This window comes from Taudactylus pleione, unplaced genomic scaffold (assembly GCF_031769625.1).
Source record: "Taudactylus pleione unplaced genomic scaffold, aTauple2 ptg000154l, whole genome shotgun sequence".
Classification (NCBI taxonomy): Eukaryota; Metazoa; Chordata; class Amphibia; order Anura; family Myobatrachidae; genus Taudactylus; species Taudactylus pleione.
Genome location: NW_028284556.1, coordinates 9,505,513 through 9,521,576, shown reverse-complemented (window position 1 = coordinate 9,521,576; position 16,064 = coordinate 9,505,513). Strand labels below are relative to the sequence as shown.

The following is a 16,064-nucleotide window of genomic DNA, read 5'->3' as shown; positions in this document are numbered from 1 at the left end:
ACTATTACATGAAGGTTTACTATAATACAATACTGTACATGCATTTTCCATGTGCATCTAACTCTGAATAATACATTTTACATTGTTTCTTTTTCTTGTGCCCATAAGGAGGAAGTGGTGTTCAGAAAGCTGCTCCTGGAGATACAGCCTCTATCTACATCCAGAGGCTGGCCTTCTACCATCAACTGGGCCAGGGCAGCTTTGGGAAGGTAAGTCATGTGACTGTGGCTACTAAACTCAACTCAGGCAACAACTGTGTGACTCAGAACTTGTAGTAGTGGAGCATCATGAACATGTGAGTTAACACTATATAGGTCTCCTCTGGGAAACCCCTGGAGGGTAGGTACAAGTGGAATTATATTACTGTATGTTGGGCATGGTGACATCATGTGCATCATTAGGCATCACCACAATGCAGTGGGGGAAGGACTTAATGACAGTATTGGCCCTGACTAAGCCTCCAAATCAGGAGGTTGATCTATAATCCTATGAGCCTGGGAAAAGTCTGGAGTCTCATTCCTTTAATGAAACTGGTAATACAAAATGCACTTACCTCTAAAGATACTGAGCTACCTGGGTGCTTATAGAGGTATAATGGAAGTATAAATATCATTGTGTATGTCTCTATCTCCTGTAGGTTCTGCTGGCGGAGGACTCTCTGACTGGTCAGCGGCTGGCACTGAAGATCGTCCGAAAGAGAGATCTGCCGCTGGAGGACAGGGAGCAGGTGTTGGTGGAGCGCAGGGTGCTAGAGGTTGCGTCTGGCAGCGCCTTCCTCATCCATGGACACCTTGCCTTCCAGACCACGGTAAAGTGTATTTCTTATTAGACAAGGATTTTTAGTTATTTATTTTTACACATCTAACATAAATACAGGTTTTATATCTTATTGTGTAATAACGTTACTATGAGTCAGTATGCTCACTCAAAGTTGTTGCCATGTTCTCCTATGAGAATGTATTATATGACTATTGTGTGTGTCCAATCAAACAGAACCACCTTTTCATGGGTCTGGAGTATGCAAGTGGCGGGGACTTCCACCAGTTCCTGCAGAGAAAAGGCTGCTTGGACATCACCAGCGCAACGTAAGTACCTCACATAGAATAGACATGTACTGAAATGAATAGTAACAGTGTGTACAGAGATAGGGACAGTATAAGGGTTGGACAGCTTTGGTAAATTCCACTTAATATCTCCTACCCCTACATATAGTGAATACTAGAAATCCACCTTTACCTAATGTCCACACCTCCATCCCATCCTCCTGGGCCTCCCTCTCCAGGGAACTCTCGGGGAGTATGACTCAAGGACTGGCAAATGCTCAATGTAATCTCTTTATTAAGAAAAGTTTGACTAGGGTCTGATCACCTTAATTTGGTCTTAATGTGGAATGTCCTCAGTGTGATACTGAGTGGGGATAGACTCTTGTGAGCCCCATCAGGTCATAGAAAGTATCACATGTCAATGTGCTGATCATGCTGGAGGCATAGCTGTGAGAATGTGTCAGTGATAATAACAGGGTGTCATGTGACAGGGGCAGTGTAATGACATGAGGGGGGAAATGGGGGAAGCAGAAAGTCACAGACTAAAGCTGGGTACACACTATGACCCTCATTCAGAGCCGTACGCTCTGAGCAGAGCGCACGCTCTGAATGAGGGCCGGGCTCCATGAAAATGGAGCGTCCTCCTGGACGCTCGTATAGCTGTGGGTCACCACCCACAGGCTATACGAGCGTGCATTGTGATGGCCGCGATGGTCGTGACCATCGCGACCATCGAAATTGCGAGCCGGAGCCTGCGGTTGAGGTTTTCAACCGCAAGCTCCGGAGTGATTTTGGCTCTATCAGAGCCAAAATCACTCCCACTGACAGCACTAGTGATGTCAGTGGGCCGGCTTTTGATGGAAGGCGTTCCCGTGGGAATGCCCCCATCAGGGAGGCACGCCCCCGGCACGCCCACCAAAGGGGGCGTGCTGTCAATCAACATTGACAGCACGCCCCCTTTGATCGGACACAACGAGCGAAGGACTTTCCTTCGCTCGTCGCGTCTGGCGCATGCGCACGACGGAGCTCCCTCCATCGTGCGCATGCTCAGTCCATAACATCGACCCACTTGCGAGCGGACAGCCGCTCGCGAGTGGGTCTGAATCAGGCCCTATATCATTCATTGTTTGATATACATTCCGTCATGGATTGGACCGATACATCGTACAGATTGTGCAGTATGTAAGCCCTCTCCGTTGTACGTGGTTGTCTTTCATCACATTGTCTCATTGGATGTTATGCACAGCAGATGGGATGATGCAATAAATGACGCCATGCTGCTACATATACAATGTAGCGATATCATCGTACATCGTACCATTGTACACCGGATCGTGCAGTGTGTATGGTGTGTGCAATGTATCATTACATCACGCTGTTCCATTGCTGGGTACACACATTGTATAGCGTGCACCCAGCTGAAGAGTTAGATGGTAGAATGAGCAGGATCCTCTATTAGCAGATTTATGATAACAGGTTTTTTACCTATTTCTAATATTGATTCCTTTCTTCTCTTTAAGTTTCTATGCAGCTGAGATCACATGTGGTATACAATACCTGCACGCTAAGGGCATCATCCATCGGTAATTATACTAATAATACCATTTTCCTACACAATCAGGTCACAGTGATGTGCACCTTCTAACTATGGGCCTGATTCAGAGATGGACGCTAATGAGATCACAGCTGCGAAAATATGCTAATGGTTCCAAAGATCACCTGAGCATAAGGACGCCCACTGCTGCCTTCTTACATGTGTATGACATCGCTTACCTGCGTAACTGTCAATAACATCAATGCACATTGAGAGGCCTTCTCACCCTTGCAGCAGATCTGACCAGCTGCAGACTCAGCAGCTCTCCTGACAGAGGGTTCTCATACTGTGTAGGAGATCACAAGGGCTAATTTATGTACGCCCATATAATGGTGTTCAAACAGTCACACATGTCTACGTTTTTCTGACCACCCCCCGATACCACCCCCAAATGCTGACTACTTGTCACTCACTTTGCAAGTGGATCTTCTGTGCATCCGTAATTGCAATGCCATCACTGCACACGTACACTGTGACTTATACGCATGCGCACTGATAAACAATCGCTTGATCTGCATCCGTAATCACCATTGCATTCATCTCTGAATCAGGCCCTATGCTTTAGGTAAGAATTGAAATCATTGTTATCACTAGGTGGTGCTGTCCCAGCAGGTCAGCTGTCTGCATAATGTGATGCCTGTAATACTACTGGTAATTCATGTATATATTTCTCACTAGACAAAACATTTGACATTTATTTAAAATCTTTCTTTTTAGAGACCTTAAACCGGAGAACATCCTGATGGCAGAGTCTGGTCATCTTAAAATTGCTGACTTCGGTCTGGCAATTGATAACATCTTTGGTGACCAGACTGCCACAGAATACGCTGGAACTCCTGGATATATTGCTCCAGAGGTGAGGTGTAATATATATTATTATTGTTTTCTGAGCACATAATGTACTGATAGCAATGTGTTTAATAGATCTGAGCAGGGGCGTAACTAGAACTTCGTGGGCCCATAACAACATTTTTAAAGGGCCCCCCATTCATGTTATGCCACAGTTGTTCTTCTTATAAACATTATGCCACATAGTTGTATTGCCCCTTATAACACATTATGCCACGCAGTAGTAATGCCCTTATATATTATGCCCAACAGTAGTAGTACCCCTTATACATTATGCCCCACAATAATGCCCCTTACACATTATGCCACACATAGTAATGTCCCTTATAACACATTATACCCCACAGTAATGCCACACAGTATTGTCCCTTACCTAGGCTATTATGCCACCCCCACCCCCCACAAAAACTGGGAGGGTAGGCATGTATGCTGTAGCTGAGCACCTTCTTCCCCTAACAATAAATACTCAATGTAATAGTAGTGGAAGAAAAATAATTTTATATAAATACACAAAATACAATATACAGTAATATACAGTATTGCCAGCAGGGGTTATTATTTACTCAGCACTATTTGATGGACTTTTTTGAAAACATGGCAGCATCCGGTAAGAAACTCTTATTATGTGCTGAATAACCAGACAATCACATTAGCTACATTTGTATAAAAATATGAGATATGGTAAGAACTTACCCTTGTTATCTCTATTTCTACGAAGTCCATAGGGTTCCACAGGATACCTTGGGTATAGGTGTGACGTCAGTCGCAGGGCACCAAAGAGTTAAGCTTTCAGCCTCCCAGGATGCACTAGGTCCCCCTCCTATACCCCGCCCCCGGGCCAAGGCACCTCAGTTAGTTACCAAGCCATAGGCCGGAGGAGGAGAAGGAAGAGAGAGAACAAAGATCTGGACACATACAAGAATCACATTCTCACCAGAGGGAGACAGAAAACCGGTGACCAGAGCAAAGCCCATCTGCAGCACAGGTGCGACAGGGCGGGAGTCCTGTGGAACCCTATGGACTTCGTAGAAATAGAGATAACAAGGGTAAGTTCTTACCATATCTCATATTTTCTCCTTCAGGGTCCATAGGGTATCCACAGGATACCTTGGGGATGTCCCAAAGCAGTATCCTTTAAGGGTGGGGACGCTCCTGTGCAGAAAGGAGAATCCGCCGCCCGAAGGAAGCATCCTGAGAGGCGAAGGTGTCAAACCTGTAATACCTCACGAAGGTATGGACAGAAGACCACGTAGCAGCCTTGCAGATCTGAACTGCCGAGGCACCACGTCAAGCTGCCCACAGACCTAGTGGAATGAGCCTTCAGAGAAGGAGGGACCGGTAGGCCTTCATGAAGATAAGCTTCAGAAATAGCCATACGGATCCAGGCTGCCAAAGTTTGCTTTGAAGCAGGCCAACCCTTTTTACGGAAGCCATAGAGGACAAACAAAGCGTCCGACTTCCTAAACGAAGAAGTGCGGTCAACATAAGTCCTTAAGGCCCGCACAACATCCAAAGAGGCCTCACCCACGGAAAGACCCGGTGAGTTAAAGGCCGGAACAACTATTTCCTCGTTAACATGAAACTGGGAAACAACTTTGGGAAGAAACTCGGGCCGAGTGCGGAGCACTGCCCTGTTCCCATGAAAAACCAAGAAAGGGGGTCTACAAGAAAGAGCCCCTAACTCAGAAACTCGTCTGGCCAAAGCAATGGCCAGAAGGAAAACAGTCTTAGCTGTTAGCCATTTAATATCCACTGAGCCCAGTGGTTCAAACGGCGGTCCTTGGAGAGCCCTCAGGACCACAGCCAAATCCCAAGGCGCCACAGGTGGAACAAAGGGCGGCTGAATACGGAGAACACCTTGCATAAAGGTGCGCACATCCGGGATTGTAGCAATCCTACGGTGAAACCAGACAGATAGGGCCGAAACCTGTACCTTCAAAGAAGCAAGGCGAAGCCCATGATCTAGTCCCGCTTGCAGGAAGGCGAGAATCCGAGACAGACGAAACTCCCGCGGTGCATAACCTCTCGGTCGACACCACTGGAAGAACGTATGCCACACGCGATGGTATATCCTCGCGGAAGACGGTTTCCGAGCTCGTAACATGGTACGCACCACAGAGCTGGAAAACCCCCGGGACCTCAGCATGGCCGTCTCAACAGCCACGCCGTCAAAGACAGCCGAGTCAGGTCCGGGTGAAGACAAGGACCCTGAGACAGAAGGTCCGGTCGTAGCGGCAACCGCAGAGGACTGTCCACGGACAGACCCTGAAGGTCTGAGAACCAGTGCCGTCTGGGCCACGTGGGAGCTATCAACAGGAGCGTCCCTCCTTCCTGTTTGAATTTCCGGATTACCCGTGGAAGAAGGGAGACCGGAGGGAACAGGTATGCGAACCGGAACGTCCACCGGACGGACAGAGCATTCACCAGAGACGCCCCTTCGTCTCTTGTGTGAGACCCGTACACCGGCAACTTGTTGTTGTGCCGGGACGCCATGAGGTCGATTTCTGGAAGACCCCACCTGTCCACCAGTAGTTGAAAAACATCCGGGTGCAGGGACCATTCCCCTGGATGAACGTCCTGGTGACTTAGAAAGTCCGCCTCCCAATTTAGCACTCCCGGGATGAAGACCGCTGATATGGCTGGAAGATTGCGCTCCGCCCAAACCAGGATCCGAGAGACCTCTACAAGAGCCGCCCGACTGCGAGTTCCTCCTTGCCTGTATATGTAGGCCACGGTGGTAGCGTTGTCCGACTGGACCTGCACCGGGTGACCCTGGAGAAACTGCTGTGCCTGCAGGAGAGCATTGAAGACCGCACGAAGTTCCAAGATATTTATTGGAAGCTCCGCTTCTGTCGGCGTCCACCTGCCCTGGAACAAGTGTGGACCCGAAACTGCTCCCCAGCCCCGAAGACTGGCGTCCGTTGTCAACAGGACCCAATTTGGAACCCAGAACGGACGTCCCTTGTTGAGGTGGGTCGTCTTTAACCACCACGCAAGGGACAGGCGAACCTCCGGGGTGAGCACAATCGTCTTGAACTTCAGAGACTGAGGCAGCCCGTTCCACTTGGACAGGATCAGGTGCTGCAGAGGTCTGGAGTGAAACTGGGCGTATTCCACCATGTCGAACACCGACACCATGGAGCCCAGTAACCTCATCGCCGAGTGTAAGGACACCCGGCGGCTGTGCAGACAACTGCGCACCCTTGACTGTAAAGCAGAGATCTTGTCCTCCGTCACGAAGATCCTTTGCTGTCCCGAGTCCAATAAGGCTTCAAGATGCAGAATCCTCCGAGACGGGATTAGAGTGGACTTCTGCCAGTTGATTAGCCAGCCGTGCCGTTGCAGCAGTGCAATGGTCAGGTCCAAGTGGTGTAACAGGAGCTCTGGAGATCCTGCCACCAATAACAGGTCGTCCAAGTACGGCAACATGCGGACTCCTTGCAGCCGCAGAGAAGCCGCCATGACCGCCATCACCTTGGTGAAAACACGTGGTGCTGTCGCCAGGCCAAAAGGTAACGCCCGAAACAGGAAGTGGTCGCTGCGGATTGCAAACCGAAGGAACTCTTGATGGCGCAAAAGAATAGGGACATGCAGGTAAGCGTCCTGTATGTCCAATGACACCATGTAGTCCCCAGGTTCCAGCGCCAGAATGATGGACCGTAGGGTCTCCATCCGAAACTTCGGGACCCGCAAAGACTTGTTGAGTGCTTTGAGGTTGAGAATCGGACGATATGACCCATTGGGTTTCTGTACCAAAAATAGATTTGAATAGAAACCCTGGCCCCTCTGGGAGAATGGAACAGGCACTATAACTCCAGCCTGGAGCATAGTGTGCAATACCTTCCGCAGCTCCGTAGCCTTGTTCCGGTCTGATGGTAGACCCGTGGTGAAGAATCGAGCCGGGGGTCTGTGCCGGAAGGAGAGGGCGTACCCGTGGAAGACCACCTCCAGAACCCAAGTGTCTGTCGTAGTGAACGACCAACACCGGGAGAACTGCAGCAGGCGGCCTCCCACCCTGGGATCCCCCAAGGGGAGACCCGGACCGTCAGGCCGCAGGCTTGTCATCTGGCTTGGGGGCCGGACGTCTGGTACTCCATGCCTGTTTCCGGGGCTTGACCGATTTCTTAGGGCCAGCCTGTCGAGGAAACGACTGTGGTTTGGACCTGCCCTGGGCCCTAGATGACCGAAAGGACGATGGTCCAGAACCAGAAGGAGCAGCGGCCGACGGGAGACAAGCAGATTTGGCTGCCGCCAGCGTGGCCACAATCTTATCCAGATCCGGACCGAAGAGAACTTCTCTGGTAAACGGCAACGCTTCCAGACCTTTCTTGGAATCTGCGTCCGCCTTCCAGGATCGCAGCCACAAGGTGCGACGAGCAGCTACCGCTGCTGAAGAAATTCTAGACACCAGAGTACTAATGTCTAGAGCCGCCTCGTTGATGTAGGTGGCCGAATCACGGAGATTGCCAATCAACTCCGCCTGTTCGGCCGGACAGTCGGATTCAAAAGAAGCCTCTAATGAATCCGCCCAGCGCTCCATCACTCTGGCAACCCAGCAAATGGCCATAGCCGGCCGTGCTGCCCCCCTGCAAGGGAATAAGCGGACTTCAGGCAGATTTCTACCTTGCGGTCCGTAGCATCCTTAAGGGAGGACATGGATGGCATCGGCAATGTGGCACTACGGACAAGACGGGTCACGTGAGAATCCACCTGTGGAGGGGATTCCCACTTAGCAAAATAATTATCCGCGAACGGATAAGCCACCGCCAGGCGTCTCTGCGGCTGGTATCTTTTGCCAGGTTGTTTCCACGCCTCCTCTAAATGGTCCACCAACTGACCCGAAAGAGGAAAGACTGTGGCATCGCCCTTCACATCTTTGAAAAAGGCATACTTAGATTTAGCCGCTGGGGGAACTTCGTCCTCAATCACCAAGGCTGTGCGGACCGCCCGAATAAGTCCAGGAATATATACTTTGGATTTAGCATCAGCGTCCTTAGTATGGAGAGGTTCCTGATCGTAAGGATCCAGAATCTCCCCATCATCAGACGTCCCTTCGTCATCCTCATAAGGAGCGGACAGAGACGCCACCGGCCTTTTATGAGGCCGCATCACAGACTCCCCTTGCAACACATCCGACAAGTGCTGTACAGAACTCGTCAGGGAGTTAACCCACGCTGGCTCCTGAGAACCCGGGAGCGGGGAAATAGGGAGACTGTGGGGTACCACCAATTGTCGTGGGAACCCCTGCATGGGTGACGACACCACAGACTGCTGGGACAAACCCATCGGAGTAAACGCGGGCTGCGGAGCTAACTGGCCCACTAAAGCTGTTAACGCCTGAGCGAAACAAGCCCAGGGCGGCTCCTGTACCGATGCTGTAACCGTAATAGGCCGCGCCATGGACAAACACTGCCGGCAAAGACCCTCCGCGCTACCCTCCCCCTCCGCTAACGGTACTTTGCACGTGGTACACTGTAGCCGGAGGGGAAAATCACTTTCAGACATGATGGCACCACGTATGTGACCTCTCTCACCAATTAAGTATTAAATAGGCGAGAGACCACCCTGCAGCACCGCACCGCAAGGGCTTTAGCAGAAAGAACAGGGACAGTAATAAAGCTGACAGTTTAGAGAAGAAAGTTACAGGCAGCGCTAGCACAGTCACATACAATGCAGAGAAATAACAATTCCTGCACTAACAGCGCTGATCACTCAACTACACAGACACAGGGCCTGGTAGGACACAGCACTGCATACACAGACCTGAGCCACAGCGGAGGAGAGGTATGCGGGGGGACCCAGACCACGATGCTTCCGTCCAGCGCTTCCAGCAGCGTTCACCATGCGTTGCAGAGAAGATGGCCGCCGAGGAGCAGAGAGAAGCTGGCCTGGGGGAGGAGCGCTGACACAGGACCAGTCAGCACAGTGCAGAGAGGGCAGTGTGCAGCGGGGGAGGTGCCGGCTGTGAGACAGGGAAGGCGCGCTCCCCTGGCATGCATTTAACCCCTGGGACGCCACAGCGCTACCGCTCTGCTGCGGTCCGCTGTCCCAGGGGGTAGTGGAAAGCGCAGGTTCAGTACCTGGCTCCACGCTGCAGCCAGTCCCCAGGGAGCCCCCTGCCTGGGGACTTAGGACCATGTGACCAGCGGGGACCCACCGCGGGACCCCGCTGCTTACTTTTGTCCCCCTTGGATCCGGCCATGGTCCGGAACATCTGGGGTCACCGCTAGCTGTGACCCCAGATGCTCACCAGCATCCCCGGATCGGTACCGGCGTTCTGGTACCGGCGGGGGTGTAGGGAAGACAGCATGGACGTCAGGACTGACTGTCCATGCTGTACATCCAGATGTGCAGCCACAGCTGCACTGAAGAAAGCTTCAGGGGCTCTTCTAGCCCCCACTCCGACAGGTGCACCCGACACCGGCCGGGCACCAAACTAAACTGGGGTGCCTTGGCCCGGGGGCGGGGTATAGGAGGGGGACCTAGTGCATCCTGGGAGGCTGAAAGCTTAACTCTTTGGTGCCCTGCGACTGACGTCACACCTATACCCAAGGTATCCTGTGGATACCCTATGGACCCTGAAGTAGAAACATAAATGCAGATTGGTCACAAAATGGGCACAATTTTAACTTAAATAGCACACAGACAATGGGCCTATTACTGCACATATGCTGAGCCGTACAGCCCTGTACCAGCAGCATGTGCTCCGGCTTATGCCTGGCATATCTCACATACACTTATTATATTTGTAATAGAAAGAAAAGAAATGGGTATAAAACATACAAATAACATATTATGGGCCTGATACAGAGGGGGAAGCAGCCGCGTCTTTTGGCAATTGCCTGTCTGTGAGTTTATGCAAATACAGCTACAAAGTCTTTCCCTGGAGTACATCCTTGTGTATGAGCATATGTAGGTGCTGTAATACTACTTGCTGTATCTGTAGTCACCTCCATCAGTTACACCATGGAAACTTACACCTGCCCTATGGCATGTACAGATTGTCAGAGTATGGCCTCCACACTGACTGATTGAGCATCCATGTACACAAACACGTCAGCCACACTCCCATAACATGCCCATAAGACGGACCATATCCATGCCTCTGTTTAGCCACCTCCCAGTCACCAGGAATGCCAATCACTTTTCCAAGACATTTATGATGCCATGTGCCTCAATTACAACAGCACCTTTGTGTGTACACACTGTATAACGCATGCACCATAGGAGTTTTAGGGATTTTTGGGCACACGCAATAGCATAACATTGCTGAACTCAGTGAATGTTGGCATTGCATCCGATTCAGAATCATGCCCTATATGTCCTTTCAGCATAAGTGTGCATTTACTATTATCCAATGACAAGTGGGTCACTAGTGCTGGTGATGGCACTGCTTGTACCCCTCTAGCTATGGCCCTCAGTGTTAGACTCACTCAAACCTGCATTGGTACATATGCGTGCGCCTCCTGGTCTCGACATGCGTATAGTGAATTAAGTTAAGATAGGATTTGCATACTGGCATAGTGCTCACTCTGCATCAATCCCAAAGAGATTCAAAGGGCTGAATTCAATTAGCCCTGAGGTCCACCTGAGGAAGTCACATCCATAACTAAATTCTGCCCAAAATGTTACCTCAGGAAATAGGTAGGAAGATAACAAGATACTAATGCCAGTGAGACACAGACACATGGGATATAGTAAATAATCTAATGATAGAGTAACAATGTGCTATATTATCTCCTGGTAGATGCTGGCGGAGAAGGAGTACAACGCTGGAGTGGATTGGTACTCATTTGGCATCATCATCAACCAAATGATTACCGGAACGTCTCGTGACCATCCCAGAGGGTTCCCCAAGGCAGGAGCTGTGGCTAAGGACATTATTAAGCAGGTAAATAAATAAGACTTGTGAATCCATATTATAGCATTCTGCTATACAATACTTAAATCTTATTAGGCTTAGGCATAACTAGGTATTTGAAGGACCCATAGCAAAAGTTTGTAAGGGTCCCTATGTACCACCCAGTGGTGAAAAATGCATATAGCACATGTAAGTTTGCCAAGGAAGATTGGCTCCCCTCAGCTCTAAGCCCCATAGCAGCTGCACCCCTTGCACCTATGGTAGTTATGCCCATGCTTGGGTACTAATTATAGTAAGTGGTGCAGTGGCAGCATTATGGGGCTCGCTGCATATTGCAGTAAAGCATAATGTAGTATGTAGTTGCATCTGTATTTATCAATTCACGGGAATCACTCTTGTTAAAGAGGATAAAGAAAAAGAGCCAGAGAAAAGGGTTATCACTGCCATAGGTTTGCTAGGTCTTACATGGAAGATTACTAGTGGCTCTGCAGAAACACTTTCTTATCAGGATATTATAGCTATTTACCATTACCCTCTGGCCTTTGGGGCACATTATAACCCATGCAGGTTTATAGTTACGTTGCCTGGCACCACAAACCTTATACACACCATCTTATACCTACATACACACCTCAGTGCTATATGAGAGAAACATATATTTTATTCTTTTTTATTCCAGCTCCTGTGTAAAAATCCTTCCAGGCGTTTGGGTGTCAACGGAAACATCCGCCAGCATCGTTTGTTCCAGCGTATTGATTGGGTCTCGTTGGAAGCCCTTAGCGTTCCACCACCACATGTCCCTGACCCAGTAAGTATAGGATAAAGCAGTTTTGCCCAATAAATGCATTAAAAGACAATAAGGGTCATTTACAAATATGGAAAGATAAAGGTCTCAACAACAAACGTAATGTTGTGATGAGAGGACATGGCTTAGCCTATCCACATGGCGATCACTGTGGTATTACTTCCTTTATTTAGCTAGTGAAAGAACTGCACCACACATTGCATCCATATGTAATAATAGATTTCACGAATTTTGAGATGTTTAAATGTGCTTTATGGAAGGGAAATTGCACAACTAGGGGCACTGTTAGTGCGGCTGGTGGCCGCTATGTCCCCACATGTACTACAGTCAATAATTTTAATTTACACATCTCTAGAAGTGGTTGAAATCAGGTGTCACTTTTATTTTCAATGAGATACATTTGTCCCCAGCCAGGTGTACTTTATTTGGAAAAGTGCCACCATAATAATACTGTATACATTATTGTCTGTGCAATTTACAAGAGTACTTATTATACTTACACTTCTATAAAAGGATGCTCTAGGTGGCACTGATGCATAGATTCTGTCTGCAGAGTGCTATTCTAGGCACCCTGCTAATCAGATGAGGCTAGCAGAAAAAAGCTCAGAGGGCCAAACCAAATGATTCTGTGGTCCTTATACTGCCCCCGGGCCTGAGGTTCCCCATTCCTGGCCTAGAGGCTCAATTCTTGCTCAGACCAATCACCAGACTGGGAAGGAAATGTGATCAAAGTGACTTAGGCCGTGGATGATTTGAATATTTCAGAAACAAGTGATCTCCTGAGATTTTCACACACAACAGTCTCTATGGTTTATAGAGAATGGTGCACAAAACAAAAACATGCAGTCAGTGGCAGTTCTGTGGGTGAAAATGCCTTGTTAGTAAGAGAGAGGTCAGAGAAGAATGTCCAGACTGGTACAAGCTGACAGAAAGGCAACAGTAACTGCAATAATAACACTGGTATGGAGAAGGCCATTGTTAATAGCACAGCACATTGATCCCTGAAGTGGATGGGCTACAGCCACGCTCAGACTGGGCTGCCGGGGATTTGGGTATTTCCCCGATGGGCCCCACTGATTTCAGGCCATACACCTTTTTTGGTGGGTGGGGCTTTGTGGTCTGCTATCGGGAGGGGGGAGGGGTTGCTGCCCAGCCTGTGTAAGTGCCCCTTGCCCTCCCATTCCCAGGACCATGCAGTGCACTGCCTTGCAATACCTGCACCTTGTCCTAGATCCCTGCCTAATGATGCTATGGAGTAGCTCAGCAAAGAGTATAGAGCCTAATGCAGGGGGCGGGGCCTATCACCGGGAGCACTTCTGTGATGATCAGAGATCACTGCTGCAGTCAGCCTAATTATGATGTTAAATTGCCCATTGATCCTCTCTCAGGGGCCCACCAAGCCAGGTTTGCCTTCCAGCTTCTGTCCTTTGTCCCTAGATTCCTACCACATGCTGCTCTGCTCTTTACAGTTAGAGAGCTGAGCTCTATAGTTGATGGACGGTGAGGACACGTCGCTCGCCACAGGCTTATATTCCCCCTCTATGTTCACATTGATAGTAAGGAATGACATTGGACAGTAACTAATGATGTCAGGGTACATCTACGGAAGGGGATCTATCAACTACCATGTCAGCAGCAGTGGGGAATTGTGCCCAAACCTCTGAAGGAGAGCCATGTCTATGGAGGGCACAGCTGACCAGGCACAATAATGGTAAGTAAAGATCTAAATTCACTATCACAATGGACGAGACTTCTGCTACCAGAGGTGAGTAGGGGTTGTGAGGAAACAACTTCTGGTGTAGACTCAGTGCATGCCAGGAGGAAGATATTTATATTGATATCTTAGGGGCCATTTAAAAGAAACCATATAAAACAGCGTCACATATGGCAGGAATATTACTTAAGATGAGACTAAGGGGCTGATTCTGAGTCGAATGCATCATCTTTTGCCAGTTGCACATCTGTGACTTTATGCTAATGTCGCTACAAGCCCTTCCCCTGATGTACACCTGTGTGCATGACTGTGCAAGGATGGAGTCCCCCATTTAGAACATCCCCAGACACTGCAATCATGCTTGGTGCATCTTGGTGCAAAGGAACTTGCATGAGCCCCATGCTAGGCGCAGAATCTCTGTCTAAGTAGGGGCTCCAATGTGACTGATTAAGTGTCTGTGTACAGAACCATTTCAGCGACATGCCCGGGGCACACCCATAAGGCAGACCATCTTCATGTGTGTGACCAGCCACCTCCCTGTCACTGCCAAGGAATGCCCAATCCATTTTCAGTACACTTCTGCTTCCGTGCATCTCAAATCACTACTGCGACTCTGTATCGGAATGTGTACGTAGTAAAAATTTAAATTTCTTAACTGTGTCCAGCATGAACATAGTGTCCGACTCACATTCAGGCCCTAAAAGCTCTCCCACTAACAGAGCAGGGGGAGTTATCCCTTGCAGGACTGTAGTATGTCAGCACAGGTATATTAGCGCATAGTCCTGACAACCATGTATCTAATTCATTTTTCTGGTTATGTCCCTTCACTTTGCACTGCTCCAAAATGCTTCCTCTGCACCTTCCCTCCTCCTCCACCTCCTCCTAACCAGCTCATCCTTCACCTCACCCACTTGCCTCCACCTTACTCCCCTCTGGCACAAATCTCTTATGACATATTTTGCTACCCGTAGTTACATACCCTCACCTACCTACTCTTTCCACAATACTCCCCTCACCTATAAATCTTCCTCCTACATTCTATTTCTATATCTGCTATTTATATTTAGTGATGGGGCAATAGTACATAATACTAGCAGGACAGGTGTCTGGTAACTTGGTGAATAGGCGTAAGTCTGCTTGTCAGTATTTTTAGCCTTGATTTACTTCAAATTATCTCATGGCTCATTACACTGCAACAGCTGGAAACATTAAAGTACAGCAGACGCACATGTTACACTAGTCTGTGGTATCAGAGGATCCAGGGACATATGGATTTATTCAGGTTTAGTGACATGGATGATCATTTGTTTCTTGTTCCCTCTAGCCCACCATAGAACACAGCTCCCAAAGTTTTAACATCCAGAAGATGGAAGCAGCAGAGGCTCGGAGAAAACCACCAAGAGCATTGGACCAGGAGCTTTTCAGAGGGTTCTCCTATGTGGGCTCCAACTTGAGAACCTTTCCATGAACACCCGTTTTCCAACAGCAAGGAGCAAGATGGCCACCCAAGAGTAACACCAGGACGATGGTTATAGAAAGAAGAGAGGGTTTTAGTTTTTGTATTTATATTTATCTTTTTTTGTATGTTTTTGTCTATAGCATATTTATAATTTAAGAGTATAATATATAACACATTTTATTTTCTTATCTTCTGAGGTACTCTGAGACTGTGCTCTACGGATGACGTCACCTCCCAGCAGAAACATAATGAGACTTCTCGCTGGATGAAGAAGGTAAATACTAAGATGGTGACCCATAAATCTAAGGGCTCATGTCTGTTGCTCAACAAATCAGTTGATTGATACCGATGATAAAATTAAACTATCTTTGAGTCTTTATTGTTAGCTGCTCTATGAACGTTTCCTAATTACTTGATTCATACACAGCCATTGTTGTTCATTAGATCTCTGTTGGCATTTTAAGACCACATATCCCTGATGGCATCATAATGTAGAGTACTCCCCTCCTTCCCAGTCTCTTGCTATCTGTCTATGCCCTGTACAGGCCAGGTGACAGCATCCTGCACTCTGTTTCATGGGTAGTTCCAGACATTCACTACTTAAAGTATGGAGACTGCCAACTATGCTTACCAGCACCATCCACCAATCAGTTTGCTACTGTGTAAAGCTGGGTATACACTGGAGCAATGTTGGGCCAATTTGCCATTTCATAAACACAAATCATCTACCATCCCTCAA

At 48.5% G+C, this 16,064-nt stretch overlaps 1 protein-coding gene across 1 annotated transcript; it reads left to right on the top strand.

The window, feature by feature from the left end:
* Window positions 1-993: 993 nt before the first annotated feature.
* Window positions 994-15,334, top strand: LOC148521891 (protein kinase C delta type-like). The gene is made up of 6 exons (XM_088474483.1): window positions 994-1,085; window positions 2,564-2,626; window positions 3,355-3,493; window positions 11,234-11,377; window positions 12,027-12,155; window positions 15,191-15,334. Exons 1-6 carry the CDS (start codon window positions 1,006-1,008, stop codon window positions 15,332-15,334), a joined length of 699 nt encoding a protein of 232 aa, XP_088330609.1. The 5' UTR covers window positions 994-1,005.
* The last annotated feature ends 730 nt before the right edge of the window (window positions 15,335-16,064 follow it).